At 51.3% G+C, this 18,041-nt stretch overlaps 7 protein-coding genes across 7 annotated transcripts; 4 read left to right on the top strand and 3 right to left on the bottom strand.

Moving 5' to 3' along the window:
* Nucleotides 1–1,359: 1,359 nt before the first annotated feature.
* Nucleotides 1,360–4,302, top strand: TrAFT101_007633 (uncharacterized protein). The gene is made up of 6 exons (XM_024904139.2): nt 1,360–1,754; nt 1,834–1,938; nt 1,998–2,371; nt 2,438–2,505; nt 2,562–3,105; nt 3,411–4,302. The coding sequence occupies exons 1-5, from the start codon at nt 1,581–1,583 to the stop codon at nt 2,972–2,974; spliced, it is 1,134 nt and encodes a 377-aa protein (XP_024759268.1). The 5' UTR covers nt 1,360–1,580; the 3' UTR covers nt 2,975–3,105; nt 3,411–4,302.
* A 1,301-nt stretch (nt 4,303–5,603) lies between these two features.
* Nucleotides 5,604–7,103, bottom strand: TrAFT101_007632 (uncharacterized protein). Its single transcript, XM_024901989.2, has one exon. It carries the CDS (start codon nt 6,922–6,924, stop codon nt 5,674–5,676), a length of 1,251 nt encoding a protein of 416 aa, XP_024759269.1. The 5' UTR covers nt 6,925–7,103; the 3' UTR covers nt 5,604–5,673.
* A 201-nt stretch (nt 7,104–7,304) lies between these two features.
* Nucleotides 7,305–9,319, top strand: TrAFT101_007631 (uncharacterized protein). Its single transcript, XM_024906857.2, has 2 exons — nt 7,305–7,899; nt 7,960–9,319. Exons 1-2 carry the CDS (start codon nt 7,765–7,767, stop codon nt 9,142–9,144), a joined length of 1,320 nt encoding a protein of 439 aa, XP_024759270.1. The 5' UTR covers nt 7,305–7,764; the 3' UTR covers nt 9,145–9,319.
* Nucleotides 9,320–9,416: 97 nt separating this feature from the next.
* Nucleotides 9,417–10,286, bottom strand: TrAFT101_007630 (mitochondrial 54S ribosomal protein mL54). The gene is made up of 2 exons (XM_024902647.2): nt 9,886–10,286; nt 9,417–9,788 (listed from the first exon to the last, which is right to left on the bottom strand). The coding sequence occupies exons 1-2, from the start codon at nt 10,205–10,207 to the stop codon at nt 9,532–9,534; spliced, it is 579 nt and encodes a 192-aa protein (XP_024759271.1). The 5' UTR covers nt 10,208–10,286; the 3' UTR covers nt 9,417–9,531.
* Nucleotides 10,287–10,368: 82 nt separating this feature from the next.
* Nucleotides 10,369–11,294, bottom strand: TrAFT101_007629 (uncharacterized protein). The gene is made up of 2 exons (XM_024911016.2): nt 10,896–11,294; nt 10,369–10,820 (listed from the first exon to the last, which is right to left on the bottom strand). Exons 1-2 carry the CDS (start codon nt 11,119–11,121, stop codon nt 10,666–10,668), a joined length of 381 nt encoding a protein of 126 aa, XP_024759272.1. The 5' UTR covers nt 11,122–11,294; the 3' UTR covers nt 10,369–10,665.
* A 189-nt stretch (nt 11,295–11,483) lies between these two features.
* On the top strand, nt 11,484–13,734 carry TrAFT101_007628 (uncharacterized protein). The gene is made up of 3 exons (XM_066128102.1): nt 11,484–12,059; nt 12,134–12,711; nt 12,770–13,734. The coding sequence occupies exons 1-3, from the start codon at nt 11,634–11,636 to the stop codon at nt 13,092–13,094; spliced, it is 1,329 nt and encodes a 442-aa protein (XP_065984218.1). The 5' UTR covers nt 11,484–11,633; the 3' UTR covers nt 13,095–13,734.
* Nucleotides 13,735–15,521: 1,787 nt separating this feature from the next.
* Nucleotides 15,522–17,752, top strand: TrAFT101_007627 (uncharacterized protein). The gene is made up of 2 exons (XM_024910002.2): nt 15,522–16,028; nt 16,089–17,752. The coding sequence occupies exons 1-2, from the start codon at nt 15,920–15,922 to the stop codon at nt 17,219–17,221; spliced, it is 1,242 nt and encodes a 413-aa protein (XP_024759274.1). The 5' UTR covers nt 15,522–15,919; the 3' UTR covers nt 17,222–17,752.
* The last annotated feature ends 289 nt before the right edge of the window (nt 17,753–18,041 follow it).

Raw genomic sequence — 18,041 nt, 5'->3', positions numbered from 1 at the left:
TATGTATAATACCCTAGCCGTGAACTGCCCTGAGACACAAACGGAACCAATATCCGTTATTGCACAATGCCAATGTCCACCTCGTATACCCGAACGAGTGTTCTCGGGAAAGAAGAAAAGAAAAGAAAAGAGATTGTATCCACGGCTAAAATCCTTTTTGAATCCTTTCTATCCACTTTGCTTGCAATCAACATGAAGACGCTTTCCGTAGCGTCATGCCATGTAACACAGGCTGTCGAGAGAAAAAGAAAAGTACCTCCTACTGCGCTTAGTAGCCGTCTCAAGTCTGCGCTGAATGAAGCAATCGACAAGGGACCTTTTTTTTTCTCTGCAAGTCTCCACTCAAGCCACTGGAAGCGCTTTCCTGATTCTCCATCCCAGCCCGTCGGCAGCGCAGCGCTAACCCGCTTCCAGCCTGGCCCTCTTTGATGCCTTTATTCGGCCCTCTCGGGTGGTGGCGCTTCCAGTGCTGTTTTATCCACCAGACAGACATAATCTTGGCTGGGCAAGCAGAAACTGATGCCACCGGGGAGAAGCGCTGGCTTTCCGTGTGGCCCCTGGTCTAGTCTGCAAAAAATGGCCTCTCGTATTTTATTTTACTTTACTTTACTCCGTACTTTACTTTACCTTATTTTGCCTTTCTGTTCTGTCGAAGGATTTGCCTTGTTAGCTGGAAACGGCATCAAGCATACTTGTAGTACTATCAGACAAGCAGACAACCGGCTAATATGCAGTCCGGAGCCAGGATAGACTCAGCGCCAAGCTGCAAATTTGCGAATGACATGTCTGCTCTATGCGGACAATTACTACCGCTACTGTAGCAGCAGATACAGTGCTAGATGCAAGTACTTGCTTGTACTGCCAATATTCTCCTCGTGCCCGGGTCTTCACCCTCGTCCTCATTCCACTTCCGTTCTAGACCACCGTCAAGGCCATGCTCTGCTCTGTTCACTCACGCACTGCCCTTGCAGCACATGGAGATGACTCGCCCGACGTTCACTTCTCTCTCGCTCTCCATTCTGCCCGGGACCACGCACCAGAGAGGGGAGGCAGGGCCATTATGGCGGCCCTCTGGCAGGGCCCTTGCTGGTGTGATCGCAGCCCACTCTTTTCCTCGGCGCTGCTGATGAAACCGCCTAGCTAGCCATCCAAGCTGCACTTCATTTCGGCCATGCACGTCTGCCTCTTAGACGCGAGAGCCAAACTCTGTTCGCCGTAGCTTCTGTGCAAGGCTAACGCCTGTGTCCTGGCCCGTATCGGATGCCCTCGGTCGTTCCCGTTAGCTGGCTTTTCTGTATGATGCATGCCTACCTAGTACTTCTTAGTACCTATGCACAGAATCGTGCTGCGTTTCTGTTTCTCTTCCTCTCTCTCCATCTTCTGCCTCTCGCCTCTGCCTATTTAGTAAATCGTGAACCCACTCGGCCGCCCTGGGGAAACCAGTTATAGGGAAGGCTGTCCCCATGTTCCCCTTCCCCCTCCGATAATCTATTTCCTTCATCCTTCCGGCTTTTGTGCCGTTCTCATTCTGCCAACTGCCGGGGACACTTCGATCATACACAACCAACAGACCCGAGATCATGCCTGGTCTTATGTCTCCAGACGAGGCGGCTGCCAGCCATGCCGGCCTCGTTCGCATTCCGAGTATCGTCTTCTTCGCCGTGACACCAATCTTCGTCGCCATTAGATTCTGGAATCGTATCTCAAGAAGAACAGGGTTGGGATGGGACGATTACACTGTTTTAGTGTCCTTTGTATGGCTTCAACCATTTCCTTATCCTCTGGCAGGATACTTGTACTTTGGATTGTGAACTAACATGTAGGAACCACTAGTTTTGTACTCTGTTGGTGCAAATATTCATGATGATTTCATGCAATTACGGATTTGGCAAACATATTAAGACATTATCGGTCCCAGACAAGCTGGCTGCTCTCAAGGTATGGCTCCTCGACCCAAGATTCAACGGAATAAAACTCACAGATGCTTTGTTGAATAGTGGTTTTACGTTGCGCAAATCTTCTACAAACTCACCATCGGCCTGACTAAAATGTCCATTGTCCTCTTGTATCTGCGAATCTTTGTCCAGAGGTGGTTCCGCATCTGCTGCTACATCCTCCTGGGCATCGTCACGGCATATGCTATTGCTAGCACAATTGTGTCCATCTTCCAGTGCAACCCGATTAGTGGAGCTTGGGACAAGTCCACCCATCCTACATGTGTCAGTCTGACTCAAAACTGGTACGCCAACGCCGGCTACTCAATCGCCACCGATGTCTTGATCTTGTTGCTCCCAATGCAGCCCATTTGGGCGAGCAAACTGCCCCTTAGCCAAAAGAGGGCCTTGATGTTTGTCTTTGCTCTTGGTAGTTTGTGAGTTTTACCTTTGTTGAGAGAAATGCCTTAATTTGTTCTAGGATACGTAACTAACAACTCTAGTGTTACTGTGACATCTATCATGCGTGCCACTACCCTCAACTTCTCGACAACCAGCCCTGATACGACCTGTGAGATACTTTCCCCCCTTTTCTTGAGAATTCATTTATACTAACAGGCTGTCTAGTCGACATCGCTTCGACCCTGTGGACCATCATCGAAGAAAATGTCGCTATTATCTGTGCCTGTTTGCCCATGTGCCGTATCGTCCTAGCCTTTCTCTTCCCCCAGACCTTTGGCAGCAACAATGCTTCCAAGGGCTCTACGGGAGCATCTGGCGGTCTGGGATCAGAGAGCCGCAACAAATACGGATATGAGCGCTCCAGTTCACCCTCACGCCGCCAAAGCTGGAAACCTTATTCCGGACCAGGCGGAGATACCATCAGCCGCAGCGTGGCTGCTCACCAGAGCGACGATGCGAGTGAAGAGTTTATCCTCACGTCTGTACAAAGACACGGCTCGTCGGACGACCAGGATGGAGCCATCCGGAAGACTACGAAATACGAAGTTTCATATGAAAGCGGGCCATACAAAAATTAGAAACCTGCTACGATGATTTGGCGGTAATGGAGTATTTGCTCATTAAAAGAAAAGAAAAACAACGGGGAAAAGTTGCCAGTTTTCTGATATTATTTTTGGCTATTTTAGAGGACTGTTTTCATGATTATTAGGTAGGGGCTGGTTCTCTTCACAACTGTCCCTCTATAAAATTTTCTTCCTTCATCTACTTCTATTTTGTTTTCCTTTGTATATACCGCAGTGGTATCAATTTTTCTCGTCTCGAAAAGTTGAAGACGATTTACGACGCCATGGGAACCAGGCCTTTACTGTACATACACCTAAGCCTATTTTCTTTTCTTTTCTTTTTTTTTTTTTTGTCTATCAAGAGATACCAATTACTACATGATTCAAGCTTCTATCACTTATCAATTCCTTTGCCTTTTACAACTGTCACTAATCCTTGACAAACCCATAGCAGGCATTAGGTGCCAATATAGAGAGTCCTTGCAGTCCAGAACCTTCCCTTTCTTCATGCCCAGCTGGATCTAGCGTTATGCAGACATTGCACCTTGATGCCAGGGGTTCATTGTCCCGACCCATGCAGACTCGGTGGACTGGGAACTAACAGATCCTTGTAGAAGAGGATGAAGGACAGAAAAAGAAAGAAATACGCATGGGTATGACGCTCTTGAATTTAGCCATTCAGCAGGCGCATGGTGCTAGTAGTCTTTTTTTTTTTTTTCTCTTCTTCTTCTTCACGATAGCATTTCTGTTCTAGTTCTCGGCAGACAAATTAATAATGACGGCTCACACAGAAAACTGACAGGCCATAATCCACACGGGTATGTATCCGCGACAACTACCTACTACAATGGCACCACAAAGTCCACAGAGTCCCACGCTTTCGCTTCGCCGTATCCTCTCTCTCCACTCTACCAGAACGGGAACAAGGGAAACAAAAGGGAAAGAGGAAAAGAGATGAAGAGAGGAGACGAAGAAAAGAGCGCTAATCCGGCGTGGGCCGGGCCATGCTCGTCTCGTGGCTCCCTCCCCCCCTTTTTTATCACCTGTAATATTTTGTGTGTTTCCACGAGTTTGACCAGGGTTGTCTTTTTTTGTGTGTGCCTTTCGGTGTACTAATTGGCCCCGTAATGGCGAGCTTTACTAGAATGCTGGAATGGTGTGCAGAAAACGATCGGGAAAGACCGTTTTTGTTATACCCCCTTTTTGGTTACGCGTAGAGTTCTGAGCGGGGAGTTAAGGCGTCGCTTAATATTATACAAGTAATGCGAAAAGCTGCCGTTTGCTAGGATGATGATGATTGTGAACGACTAGATGGATAATACCTAGTCGGTTGTATATAAGGCATGGATTACTATTACAATACAAATACCTGCTATGAGATGTGACCATAAAACAGGCGCTTTATTGGAGTAAGTCGTTGCTTTAATGTACGTGCAAGGAGCAACGGTAGGTAAGATTGGAGACCAAGCCCCTGTTCCTTTCAGGCATGCAAAGAAAGAAAAAAAGAAAAGAAAAGGACGAGTCATAAAGATGAGAGACCAAGTTTGCCGGCCAAAGCGGAAAAGACGGAAAGAAAGAAGAGATACGAAACAAACAGGTGAGCGGTGGTTAATGCCCCGTGATTTGTGCTGCAAGCACCAGCAACCCAACAAGCAGATCCAGCGTAGCATCTGCCCAGATTACCCCATTCGTAATCAAGATGCTGGATCTTGGGTCAAAATCTACCATGACGACTGCAAAACGGCCCCCAAATCTGTACATGTCAAGGAAGTGTTAGTAGAACTAGAAGAAGACTAGGCCCAAGGGGTGCATGGACAGGTACTTGGATGTAAGCCGGGGCAATTAGTATATCTGCGTGAACCTAGTATCTATGTAAATGCGCGTAGAGAGTGATGTAGATGCTACAAAAAAAGAAAAGAAAAGAGGAAGACGGAGCAAAACGACCGGTGTTTGTTATGCGGCGCTTTTTTCTTTTTTCTTCGTGGGCGCTTGTGTTTCGTACTACAGGACTACCTACCTAGTACCTACTACTGCTAGCAAAAAGTGCCTGAAGCGCCAGACTTGTCTTGACATGGCCGTTGTTCATTCATTAGGGTAATCCTTCGTAAACGAGGAACTGGGATGCTGCCGCATAATGCAATCTGGTACTAGTAGTACTATCAATCGCCATGTCAAGACTGCGTCTCTTCTCCATTTACATCAGTGGCATGATATGCCATGCCGGTGGCTACCTAGTGCCTCATTACTACTCCCAGTCAGATAAACAACATACATACATGGGGCATGATTCATGCACTAGTCGATGACATCTGTTCGGCCTAGGATTCGACCCTGCTGACAGTTTTGGACTATTCGGATACGCTGCGGGTTAGGACGCGAGCACGGTGATATTTTCGGAACTCGGCAGGTCTGGTGTCTGGGATATTGATGCTTCAGGTCAGACTGTGAGGCTGAAAGTTTCTGACGAGTAAAGTTCTATACTCTGCTGACAATGTAAACCATCATGACTTTGTTGATTTGATTGTTACTGCATGAAGTGTGTTCTCTGGAGAGATGGCTACCTACTACGTTAGAAGGCGGCTCAATTCGTTCCGGCGATGCTCCATGCAATTATACGCAAACGTTATTAAAAGACAAGTCTTAGCAGCCATTCATTCAAATCTTCGAGTAGGATTTATATTACAGCTTCTTTTATAGGGTAGTCTACAACGCCATCAGCTCATGCCCTCCATAAACTCGACTCTGTCAAGCAGCATCTGCCTATATCCCATGTACTCCTTGAGGCCCTCCCACTCAGGACCCATCTCCTCGCCGTGTCTCCAAGGCTCCTTGAAGCCCCATGCACATGCCACCTTATCCAGAGCGGCTCTCTCCTCCTCCCTTAGCCATCGATACCGTAGCGGCGTTCCCGGTGTCCATGTAACTCTCTTCATCTGGTCCTTGTTGCTCAGCTTGGCAATCATACCGAGAGAGCCAACTACAAGGAAGTAGCCCGAGATACCGGCAAAGCCAATCCCCGTAGCAGTGCTGATGTCCATGGTGTTTTGCCAGTAGGCGGCATAGGCCGTTGATAGACCAAAGATGCCAAACGGAAGGGTGACGAGACCGAGCGCAGGTGCCGTGCCGTGCTTGATCAACTTCTGGCGCTTAAAAGCAGGAAGGGAGTATGAAGACTCAATGACTCCAAGAGCTGAATCTAGACTCTTGGCATCAATTGCAGTCTGCAGAGCCATATCTGCGATTGCGGGCTCTATAGCTCGGGCGGCCGCATTGGGATTCTGCTTCACGTACGCAATTTGGCCATCCTTGACAACAGGCTTTGGCTTGTGTGCGTACATCTCAAAGACAGCAGGCAGAGACTCTGGCTGGCCGAGTTGTGCTTGAATGGCGACATAGAGCTCCAGGAATTCCGGTGTCATCTCAACATTCGGGCTTGCAATAATGGCATATGCCGCGTGGGAGATTCGAAGAGTCGCCTCCATCAGCTTGGCATCAACGGGTATCCTCGCGCCTGTCCGCTCGGCTCCCAAAGAAACGAGTTTCGATGCTGAGGCCCTATATTGCGCCTCTGCCCGCTTCAATTGGGGATGAAGCGCAGCGGCCGCTCGTAGACATGACTGCAGAGCAGCGGCTGTAAGTTGCTTCGCCGGGATGCCGTCGACGGAGAGGAACTTGTTGACGCTATCCTCCGCCATATTCGCCAATTGCAAGGCGTCCGTCACGGCCCGCTGTGCTACTGGTCCTGCCTTCCCGTCTGCTTCTGTTTCGGCGTCTGCAGCGGCCTTTGAGGCTGACACTGATGCGGTCCATCTCGCCGGTGTTGATCTCCAGACCGAGCTTTGAACAACTTGGCGGGGAGCGGAGAGTAGAATGCGGCTTGGAAAAGGTTGCCTTGATGCTTGGGCCGGCAATGAAGCACAGGACTGGCATATAAAGCCAACCTGCCGGGGATTCGCTCGTCGCATGGTGATGAACGGAAATGCGATGTAGAGGTAAAAGCCTCGAGAGGTGGGATGGGGCTGGGCTGAAGCGTAGCCAATGGCGAATGGAAAACGGCGCAAAGTTCTTTATGGAATCGCCGTGTCGCAAATCCAACTTCGCAGCTTGACTGGACCCAAGTCGCTGTGCGGAAATGCGAGGGCAAGGCGGCAAGGCGGAAAAGGTGCGAGCTTGGAGTTTGGCATAAAATCATTGCCTGCAAGGCTGTGATTGGCTCCACATCGTGGCGGGCAGAGGAAAAGTGACATATTCTGGTACATGCGAGCAGACGGGAGGCAGGTACAGGTACCCAACAGCGCCTTGTGTGACTGCAGTCATATGCATAATCAATTTTCAAAGCAAACAAAGAGCATCCAAGATACCCAGTCTCCGTACTATTTCGCTTTCCACAAGCCAAAACCCCCGTTTCTACTCTTGACCACTTGACTCTTCTAATACCCATCTATACATAGAACAGGCTCCAGCTGTGAGGGCCTTGCCAAAAGAGTGGGGCCTTGGCTGGACTGGCCCTCTCTCCTCGACTCTGCGCCGGGCTCGTAAGCCTGATGACGAAACGCCAGCGACGACCCTTTGCCTCTGGCATGCCCACGTCGACATCCTCGTCATCGCCCAAACTCTACAATTCGCGCGCGACGCTCCCCAGATACCCGTATTTAGGGACGCAGACGCAGCTGCAGCGTCGACATCCCGCGGAGCCTGCGACCCTGCACTAGAACAGACGCTTATCTGCACCTCCACCCAAGCCTCAGCGCAGCAAAGACCCCGACACCTCAACCACCTCGCGAGACTCTCGCCCGTATCCTGCCATGCCGCCTCCTCCGCCTCCGCCGCCTCCTCCATTGCCCGGAGCTGGAGGAGTTCCTCCCCCTCCTCCGCCGCCGCCTCCAGGAGGAGCTCCCGGTGGTTTGCCCGGCCGTCCACCGCCAAGTTCAGGAGGTCGAGTGCGTGCTCTCGCCAACCAAGCCTTTTGAGTGAAACTTGCCGGCTGACTCTGCTCATAGAATGCTCTCCTTGCCGATATCCACAAGGGAAAATCCCTAAAAAAGGCCGTCACCAACGATCGCTCTGCCCCGGTTGTTGGCAAGGCATCAGGGTCATCAGGTGGCCCTGCCATAGGTGGCGCCCCTCCAGTCCCCGGCCTTGCTCTCGCGCCGCCTGTTCCTTCAGCAAATCGAGCCCGAAGCAACAGCGATCACAACGCCGCACACCAAGATGTACGCCCAGTCGACTCGGCACCGCAGCTGGGAGGCCTGTTTGCTGGCGGCATACCGAAGCTAAAGAAGCGAGGAGGAAATATCGATACGGGAGCTGGCTCAGCGCCCTCCTACTCGGATTCGGAGAAGGCGCCATCTCATTCTGCGCCCCATGTACCGACCTTTGCCGCGCTGAAACCGCCGGCTGATGCTGCACCATCTGCACCAGCTATTCCCATTATTCCAGGGCGAGGACCTCCAATTCCGCCTCCAGGAGCGGCAGCAGGCTTGAAGAAGACAAAGGGACCGCCGCCTCCGGTTGGCAAGAAGCCACCGCCGCTACCAACTTCTCGAAAGCCCTCCAGAGTCACGCCGCCTCCGGCTCCTCCTCCACCAGCTCCCGCTTCGGCTGCTCCAGTTCCTTCAGCTCCTTCAGCTCCTCCGCCGCCACCGGCATTCTCAGCACCGGCACCCTTTGCGGCACCTCCTCCACCGCCGCCTCCTCCAGCAACATCCGCTCCTGTACTGCCCGGAGCACCACCACCTCCTCCGCCTTCAGTAGCGCCTCCGTTACCCTCGCCATCATCAGCTCCCCGAGCTCAGCCGCCGCCGCCGCCTCCAGCCCCTCCCGGAGCAGCACCTTCTCCTCCTCCAGCACCGCCAGCACCCCCGATTTCAGCCCCACCGCCTTCCAATGGGCCTCCTCCTCCCACTTCACGACCTAGAGGGTCCTCACTCCGCCATACGATGCTCGACCCGAGCTCATTTACCCTGACCGCGAATGGAGGAAGCTCACCAGCCCTCTCGCCCAAGACCACGAACCACTCACGAACGATGAGCCAGGGCGGTGGACGAATCATCATCGACGATAAGAGGTGGCACTTTAAGGACGAAAGCGTTTTCCCGAAGCCTAGGGATTTTGTTGGAGGCGTAAGGAGATATAGAGCAGGTAGAGGGAGCAGTGTTCCGCTTGATTTGAGCGTGTTGAATTAGGCCAATAGATGATATCTTTTTGAATTTGTTTCTTTGGGGAAATAGTATACCCTGTGACTATTGAAGAGAGATTGATATATGCAATGTAAATGGTTTGGGAAGGGTGGGGGAGCTCTGTCTTTTAATTCAAAAGAGAACCTTTCTCATTTTCGATTCCTCTACGGTTATTCTTGAGCATCAAAAGTGAAATAACGAATATATATGCTTTTATAAGTAAGGCTTGAGTATCAGCCAGCGCCTTTCTTACTAGAAGATAAACTCTTATCACATTACAGGTATTGAGATTCTCTTGTCTTGAAAAATCTTTCGTTATATATTGTACAGATAATGTTGTCTATAACCAACCCTCGCTTTTTTGCTCTTTCCCTACCTTACACAATTTTTTTTTTACATAGACTTCAGGTAGTTAGACTCCTTGATCTTGGCCCTTCTCTCCTTGCGCATAGCCTTCCTCAATTCCTCCCGCTTCTCCGCCGCGGCGAGGTTGTCCAACACGCTGCCGTTCTGCTCGCCGGGCAAGTTCACAGACTGCTGCTGCAGCGGTACCTTTGGCGCCAGGGCCTCGAGGTTGCCTTCAGCGAGGAGCTTTGCTTCGAGGGCCTTTTGGCGCTTGGCCGCGAGTTTTCGTTGTTTCTTGGATTTTGCTACAAGGGGAGACAAAAAAGTCAGCGTTTTTGCGGGCCATTTATGATTTTGAAAGAGGTGTGGAAGAGAGAAATGAGAGTAGAGAGGCAAACATACAGAATTCGTCGCCCAGATTGTCATCCGCTGCGTCGGCCTTCTTCATGACATCCAAGCAAGACCACAGCCACTCCGGATAGTCCTCGTCCTTCTTGGCGACGGGGTCCTGCCCGCCTTTGATGTAGTTCAGGCCATTGAGTACAGTTCCTTCCGGGCAGCTGGATCGCGCAGTGGCGGCCGGCTTTGCAGCTTCGCCGGCGTCGGTGGTGGGGGTCGAGAGCTGAGGCTCGGTAGAGTAGAATCGCAGGGACGATGAGAACTGCCGTGAAAAGGAGAATTGGCGGCGCGCGACCGTTGCGCGCAGGCACCGGGTGCAGAACATGGCTTTTTATATGTGTGAGGGTTGCGAGGTTGGTCGGCTCTGGGTGAGATGGCGAGGCTCTGCTATTGGTGGTTGGAGAATTTTTGGGTTATGCCGTTTGGTCTGGTAGGTAGTGGGGTGACCAATGGGATCGATTACAAGAGTTCTGCTTGCTCTCAGCCTCGTCATCTCTAGTACTGCAACTGAACAGCACTTTGTGCGCGTAATTACAAACTACTGGCATTTTTTCTATAATTTCTTTTGCATTTTAACGTAATTCCGTTGCTTCCTGATATATACACTGGCAGAGCGTTCCAACCGCTGCGCTCAAAACCATGCACGGCTCTAGTCCTCTAAACCATAGCCTCTGCTCCATCCCAGACAAGGCCTCAGCCGGTTAATTCGGCCGTCTGATAGCTCAAACAAAAATTTGTGTGTATGTGTAAAATATGTTTTTAAAAGATAGCTTCATTTTGGACTCATGAGAATCGTCCATGGTTCAGCTTGGCAATCTTGTCGCTCGTGTGCACCTTGCGCTCCAAATCAAACTCCTGGTCCTTCTTCTCCAGGTAGTTTTGCTGAATAAACTTGGTTCCCTTGACCTTGTTCGTTGCCAGCAATTGCAGGTATTTTTCTATCCACAGTTCAATGAGTCTTTGATCCCCCAAATCGTTTCAGTGCGGTGCACATTGGAGCTTCATCGGCTTACCTCTCAAGTGGCCGCAGTTCTCCAGGTGGTTGACTCCCTCGCGGACGTAGCACTTGCCCAATTCCTCTTGGACGAGACGGGTCATCATGGCACCGACCCATTGTTCCCGAATAATGGCATCCTCGGCCGCCTTGAAAGCCTTGGTGTCGTCAAAGTCCACGCCGTTGAATGTGGGGGGAACCGTGGGCTTCTGGCTCTTGAAGAGCTCGGACTCGGGGGTCGGCATGATGGCGAGCTGGTTGAGATTCGACGGGCTGAAAGGTACAGAGTCGGCAAAGGCCAAATGGTCGGGGGCTGAGGCGGCGGAAGCTCGAATACCTATCTCCTGATGCTTTTGAGCGCCTTCGAATGCCGACCTACCAGGGCAGTCCACTATGGTTGACTAGCCTACCTCTCAGTTCTTTCGCTTCTGCAGCCTCAGGCAGCAAGTTCTAGCCACACAGCCTGCATACGGTATGTGGAGAAGCCCATGGCGAGCTGGGCCAATCTATCTCACCGCTTTTGGCAACCCCACTATTCCACTATTCTGCCGGACAGAAGAAAAAAAAAAAATCTGAAAAAGCTGCGCAGTAGGCGGGAAGTCCCCAACCACCCAGGCTTTAAAAACTTGCGAGGCTGCCAGTTCCTGTGTTTTCTTTTTTTCTCTACATCCACACCTAAAGACAAAAATTCTCGTCTTTTGTCTTTCCTATATTACCTTTGTCCTTTCTTCCATCTCTATTCACCCTATTCTTCACAATGGCCAAGTCCACCAAGGTCACCAAGAAGGCTGTGGCCGCTGAGCCTGTTGCCGCCAAGGCCACCACTCCCAAGAAGGCCGTCAAGGAGGAGCCCTCCAAGAAGAGCAAGAAGAAGGCCGAGCCCGAGTCTTCTTCTGAGTCTGAGTCTGAGTCTGAGGAGGAATCTGATTCTTCTGCCAGCGAGAGCGAGTCTGAGTCTGAGGAGGAGGCCCCCAAGAAGACCCCCAAGAAGGACGCCAAGAAGGCTGCCGCCAAGGAAGAGTCTTCTGAGTCTGAGTCCGAGTCCGAGTCTGATGACTCCGAGTCTGATGAGGAGGAAGAGGAGAAGAAGCCTGCTGTGAACGGCAAGGCCAAGGCTGCTGAGTCTTCCGACTCTGAGTCTGAGTCTGAGTCTGACTCTGATGAGGAGAAGCCTGCTGCTAAGGTTAGTTTTCCAGGACTATTCACTTTATTGAAAAAAAAAAAAAAAATTTAACTAACTTTTTTCTTTCTTAGAAGTCCAAGTCTGACTCTAGCGATGACTCTGAGGAGGACAGCGATGATTCTTCTTCCGATGAGGAGGAGGAGAAGGATGCCTCCGCTTCCAAGAAGCGCAAGGCTGACGACGAGATTGATACCTCTGCCAAGAAGACCAAGGTCGACAGCAACGCTGCTTCCACCCTCTTCGCTGGCAGCTTGGCTTGGAGCATCGATGACGATGCCCTGTACCAGGCTTTCGAGTCCTTCGACGGCCTTGTTGGTGCTCGTGTCGTGACTGAGAAGGCTACTGGCCGCAGCCGTGGTTTCGGTTATGTCGACTTCAAGGATGCTGAGTCTGCTTCCAAGGCTTACGAGGCCATGCAGGGTCAGGATGTTGGTGGCCGTGCTATCAACCTTGACTATGCCAACGCCCGCTCTGATGATGCCACTCCTCAGGCCCGCGCTGCTGACCGCGCCAAGAAGCACGGTGACACCGTCAGCCCTGAGAGCGATACCCTCTTCGTCGGCAACCTGCCTTTCGATATTGACCAGGACACCGTCACTGAGTTCTTCAACGAGGTTCGCCCCGTTGTCAGCGTTAGACTGCCTACCGACCCGTAAGTTATCTTATCTTGTATTGAACTCGCTGCTTTACAATGCTAACACATTTTTTAGTGAGAGTGGAAACCTGAAGGGCTTCGGCTATGTTACCTTTGGCTCCATTGATGACGCCAGAGAGGCTTACAACGCCAAGACCGGTGCTTCCATCGGCAACGGCAGATTCGCTCGCTCTCTGCGACTTGACTACTCCAGCCCCCGTCCCCAGGGCGGCGCTGGTGGTGGACGCGGCGGCTTCGGTGGCCGTGGTGGTGGCCGTGGAGGTGGTCGTGGCGGCTTTGGCGGCCGAGGTGGTGGTCGCGGTGGTGGCCGCGGCGGTAACTTCAGCGCCGTTAACCGCACCAAGCCTGGCTTCTCTGGCACCAAGATCTCCTTCGACTAAGATGGTTTGATCTAGTATCTACTGTCTATATATAATCGTGGGATATGGGCATTTGCGGGTTATGATGCAATTTACGTTTGGCTTTTCTTTTTGGGATTTAGTGGGCTTTGGGAAAGCTCTTAAATAAAGAGCGCAGATCAATGCTGGGGGATTCTCTACTTTGTAATCTGAGGGCTCGTTGCCTTGCTTCTCATAGAGGCTTGGTAAAGATGGCATAGATGGGCTTTTTTTCGGCGTCGGCGGCGTTGGCGATTCTTATTGTCAGCGCCTTGTACACACCAGTGGGCTTCTGAGGGGTTTGAGGGCTGATCTCGGTTCATTTCGTTTGATAAAAGCGAAGACCAACTTTGATGGCTGCGAATTACTTCTGAGGGACCTGGGGGCTTTGCATACAGAATGCAGATACTTGATACGTGGGCTGCACTTGAGGGCTTGTACCTTTTGCTTAACTCATTTCGAAAGTAACCTCCCGGACGTACAACCGATCGTAAATCTTGCTCCAAGAGACTTGGTAAGTCTCCGCCCATGACCTTTGCATAGGATTGTAAAAATAGGCGTTGCTAGGGAAAAGTTTTTTTTTATTATATCGTTTTGCCAGACATAATTCTTTTTTCCAGCATAATAGACTACGAGTAAAAATAATACACTTGTCTACATTAGTTGAATCTTGCAAACGCGCTCTTTGGTGAATATTTGTGCTTCTTGGTTCTTGGTCAGTCTGCACGATTTCAAGTGACTGTAAACGGATGGCTCTAGTCTATCTGCGCAAGCAATGATTGGTGCTTGTCGAGCTCTCAGATGACCTATCACGTCGATGCGGCAAGGCTGAGCTAAATCCGGTCAGCCGTGTGACGTGCGGTACGCCCATTTATTACATCCCTTGCTTTTATCGCATTGCCACACATACACACGTGCGCTGCCGCTGTTTGCTATCTGCCGTGTTTTTCCCCAGAGTGATTGGATAGATTTCATTGCGCATAAGGGCTACTGCTGCATGTACATACGGTGGGCTGTTTGCAGACGGGATGGACTCTGGCAGCTGTCCTGCTCTGTTCTGCAGTCTGACTGTGCTGTGCTGTGCTGGAGCGAGATGCAAGGAATACAGAGTGCTGGATATTACTACTGATATACTGACTTACTTCTGCAACCAAAGCATCTACTGATATATTTGCGAGAAAGGTAGCCTCTTCGTTGTGCCTGCAAGGCGTAGGGCTTAGTAAGGAATAAAGTTGCCTATTCTGTAGGCAGACGCAGCGTAGAGACCGCATCCGTCATGCCACAGCGATACGAAAAGGTCGCGGAGATAAAAAGTCACTTTGACAGCCCGGAAAGAGAGCAAAATGGAAACTGCCCAGCTACAAAGAGTCAAGCCATTGCCAAAAAAAAAAAAAAAAAAAAAGATTCAGTGGCAGCAAATAACAACGCTTTATTAATGCAAGGAGATGCATCCATTACGTCTTCTCGCTGCTCATGCGGCCTGGCGAGAAGCTGCTTTAGGCTAAGCCCCGCCGTTGTGCTCATGACCCGGCCTTTGGGGGGCTGGGCTGGGGCTTACCGGTGGCTTGCATTTCTTGCCTTGTAGGTTTATTGAATCAGATATGGGATGTGTCTTCCGCGTCACCTACTAAGACGGGTGGTTTGCTAGGCTGGTACTTGTACTTGTACTTGTACTTGGAGGGAGATCATGCACACCGCCCGCGAGTGATGCCCATTTGATGGCGAGAGGTTGATGCACTGTGCCTGCCGAAGTGTCTGAGTGGCATGTATTGCTCGTATGTTCTGTTCTGCTGCGACGAGTAAGCAGCCATCACGCAGCATGTGGTTTCAAAGTGTTGGGATTTGCCGAGTCATTGATGACCGAATCGTTGTGGCCTAATAGGCGAACGCTCGCTGCAAGGGATTATTGTGTTTTGTCTGCTTCTGATGATTGGCTCGGTTTACATAAAATGTATGTACTCTGCGTGATTTGCCCCTTCAGCAGTCTACCTACCGAGTCCGCTTCATCGCCAGTTTGTGCGGTGTATGTACATCGCCTCATGTGTTTTGCCTGTTCAAGCCCTGGTCTTTTCAACTTGGGTCCTCAAGCGCTCCTTATGCGACAGAAATACAAAGAGTTGGTTCCGCCAAAAGAATAGGAAATAGAGAAAATAACGAAAAGTGTTCACATTGTACTACTGCTGAACTGCTCGCCTTTATTTGCCAGCATTGTCTCACCCGGCTTTGTCTGCCCCTGCGAATGACTCCATGCTGTCCATGCCGCCGCTCCCAGCAAGTCTCGTTCCCCAGATTCTGCGGCAGTTGACGCAATTGGCCCAGCGCGCGTGACGGATCCACGCACTGTCCCTGCCGGGCCTGACAAGGCGACAAAAGTACCAGTACCAGCACCAGCACGCACCACAGGGAGCGCGAGCAACTGACAAGCACCCGCTGCTGTCGTTTTATCGTCATGCTGTCTTTACCCTAGCGTCTCTCAACAGAACGCTTCTGTACTCTATCTCCGACTCTGGCTCATTTTCTCTCCTTTTTTTTCCTTTGTCCATCCTGGCGAGGGCTTGCCTCATCTTTCTACTTGTCTGTCTACTGGTTTGCCGTCCACCGACATACATTATTTATAGCAGCGCCGCGATCGAGAGTGCTTGAGCGCGCGACCTGCCTGGGAGACCGATTTGCGATCGGGTGGGGCGTTGCCGTCACGGTCACCGATAGGGAGTTGCGGACTTACAGGGAATAGCATCTATCGCCAATCGTCGCCCAGTGTTCTGGGGCTCGTAACTCCGTTTTCACTTACAAAACAACAAAAATATAGAATATAAAAAAAAAAAATCATGGCCCAGCAGCTTCGCGCTGATGAGCAAGCGGGACCCAGCTCGCAGCGATCCGCCAGCATGCCAAACGTGCTCGCGAACTCGAATGCTCACCAGCGCCGCTACGACGGTTCGTCTTCGCCAGTGACATACTGCGACTGTCACAGTCCACCTCCGCTAACAGCAGTAGAAAACACCGAATCCTGGGTCGAAGTCGCTTCTCAGCCATCGTCCTCGTCGCTCTCCAGCATCGGCGACGAAATCGTGACAACTGGACTGCGCGTCGGGAGCTCTTACAACCGCCGCCGACGAGTGCAGGCTCCCGCGAGATCGGTGCCGCGTATACAGACAACCATCCCCGTTACGGGCACAGGCAGCCAAGATGAATACGACGAAAGCGACAGCGAGGAAGATCATGTACTCTCCAGCTCGACAGAGAATATGCAGCCGTCACCGGAGGAGGATATGGAGGACTCTGACGGCGAGTCTGACGGAGACGCGGGCACGGCGTTGGGCCAAGCACATAACCAACCCGTCTTTCGACCGCAGCCAAACGCATTCTCGCATCCTCCGTCACACCAGCGAAGCTACTCGTCTAATGCAGCCATGTCCCCGCATCCTCACAGAGACTTTACCCGTCCGTCCTTCTCTCAGCGCTCGCATACGAGAGTGCAACGTGGACCCAGCTTTATGTCGCCGTCGGTTCGGGAAGATAACGACGCGGCTCTCCGTGCGTCTTTGACCACTCTCCTGTCATGCGCTGCAGCAGCTAGGGGTCTGCCCAAGAGCAAGGAGGAAACCGAGGCGCAGCGGGCTGCACAAACAGGAGTTGGTCCCAGCAGCCAGCCTATGGAGCTCCGGTTTGTCCCAGAACAGGAGTTGGAGGAAGAGTCTGAGAAACCTCGGGCAGCGGCGGCGACCCCAGTCAACAAATGTGGACAGTCCTCTCCTGCCAGGTCAAGCTCGCAGACTCGTTCGTCTTCTGACAAAGCCAAACGGGCTGTATCAACAGGCCGAAACCCTCGGGCGACTAAGAAAAAGAGGACGGCAGCTGCCACCGCTGTTTCAGAAGAGACGTTTATTTCTCCAACCCTTCTCACTTGGGTCGTCAGTGCTGGAGTCGTCGTGCTCGTATCCGTAGTTGGCTTTGGAGCCGGTTACGTTATTGGGCGCGAGGTAGGCCGCCAGGAGGGCCTGACTGCCAGTGTCAGCAGCGTCAATGAAACTGCATCCTCCGGCCGCGACGTTCTTCGCTCATCAGGCGGAGGTTTAAGACGATTCAGATGGGGCGATGTCGGACGAAGCATTGTCGCCCAAGCGTGAATGGCGACAATCGACAGCCATTCTTTGTAGTTTTGCTATTTTGATAACGACCCTCAGAGATACAGAGATACCTCGGAAATTTGGGACCACTATGTCAGTCAGCATACAGATACCACATACACGATAGTTTTAGTTCAGCAGTTGGCTTTTCACAACGGACGGCGGATAGGATACGGGCGTTTGACAAAGGGCCTGGGCATGAGTTGGCTTCACAGATTGCGGATGGAATGCTATAGGCTGGGAGCGTTTGCTTTGCGTTTGTTTTGTTTGATGGAGTTTCCTTCTTCTGCTTCACCCCCTCACTTCCTCAATATTTTCATTTTGTCGTCGTTGTCATGTGCGCAGATATGCATCTATTCAGTGTATCTATCTGGATCTAGCAGATGATGACTTAGATTTAGCTGGAGCTGGGTCTGCATTTCGGGCACTCGCTATTGCGATGAGTTTAGGTCTTGGCAGCTACTACAAGTAGTACTCACTTTTATTCTGGACAATGCTCCATTCAATATTATCAAGATTAGGATTGTTTCTGAAATGTTTCCAACTCCCTAAACAGTCGATGCGTGCAGTGTATGGCTTGTGCTAATGCATCTCACATCTGGGTCTGCGATGCTGGCCACTGGTAGATTTGCATATTGTTCGATGCTGTGGAGGTTTCTGAGGTGGCATCAGACCACTTCTTCTCCATCATTTCCATTCTCTGTTCCTCATCTCATCAAGTAGGCATAGCGTAAAGCTGCTCGATGCAAAGTACCAGCGACGGCCATCCGAAGCTGCGTCGCTACCTATACGGGGAGATGTCATGCACGTATTTCAAAGC

This window comes from Trichoderma asperellum, chromosome 4 (genome assembly GCF_020647865.1).
Source record: "Trichoderma asperellum chromosome 4, complete sequence".
Classification (NCBI taxonomy): domain Eukaryota; kingdom Fungi; phylum Ascomycota; class Sordariomycetes; order Hypocreales; family Hypocreaceae; genus Trichoderma; species Trichoderma asperellum.
The sequence above is the reverse complement of the archived record's forward strand: the minus strand, read 5'-3'. Positions and strand labels throughout refer to the sequence as shown.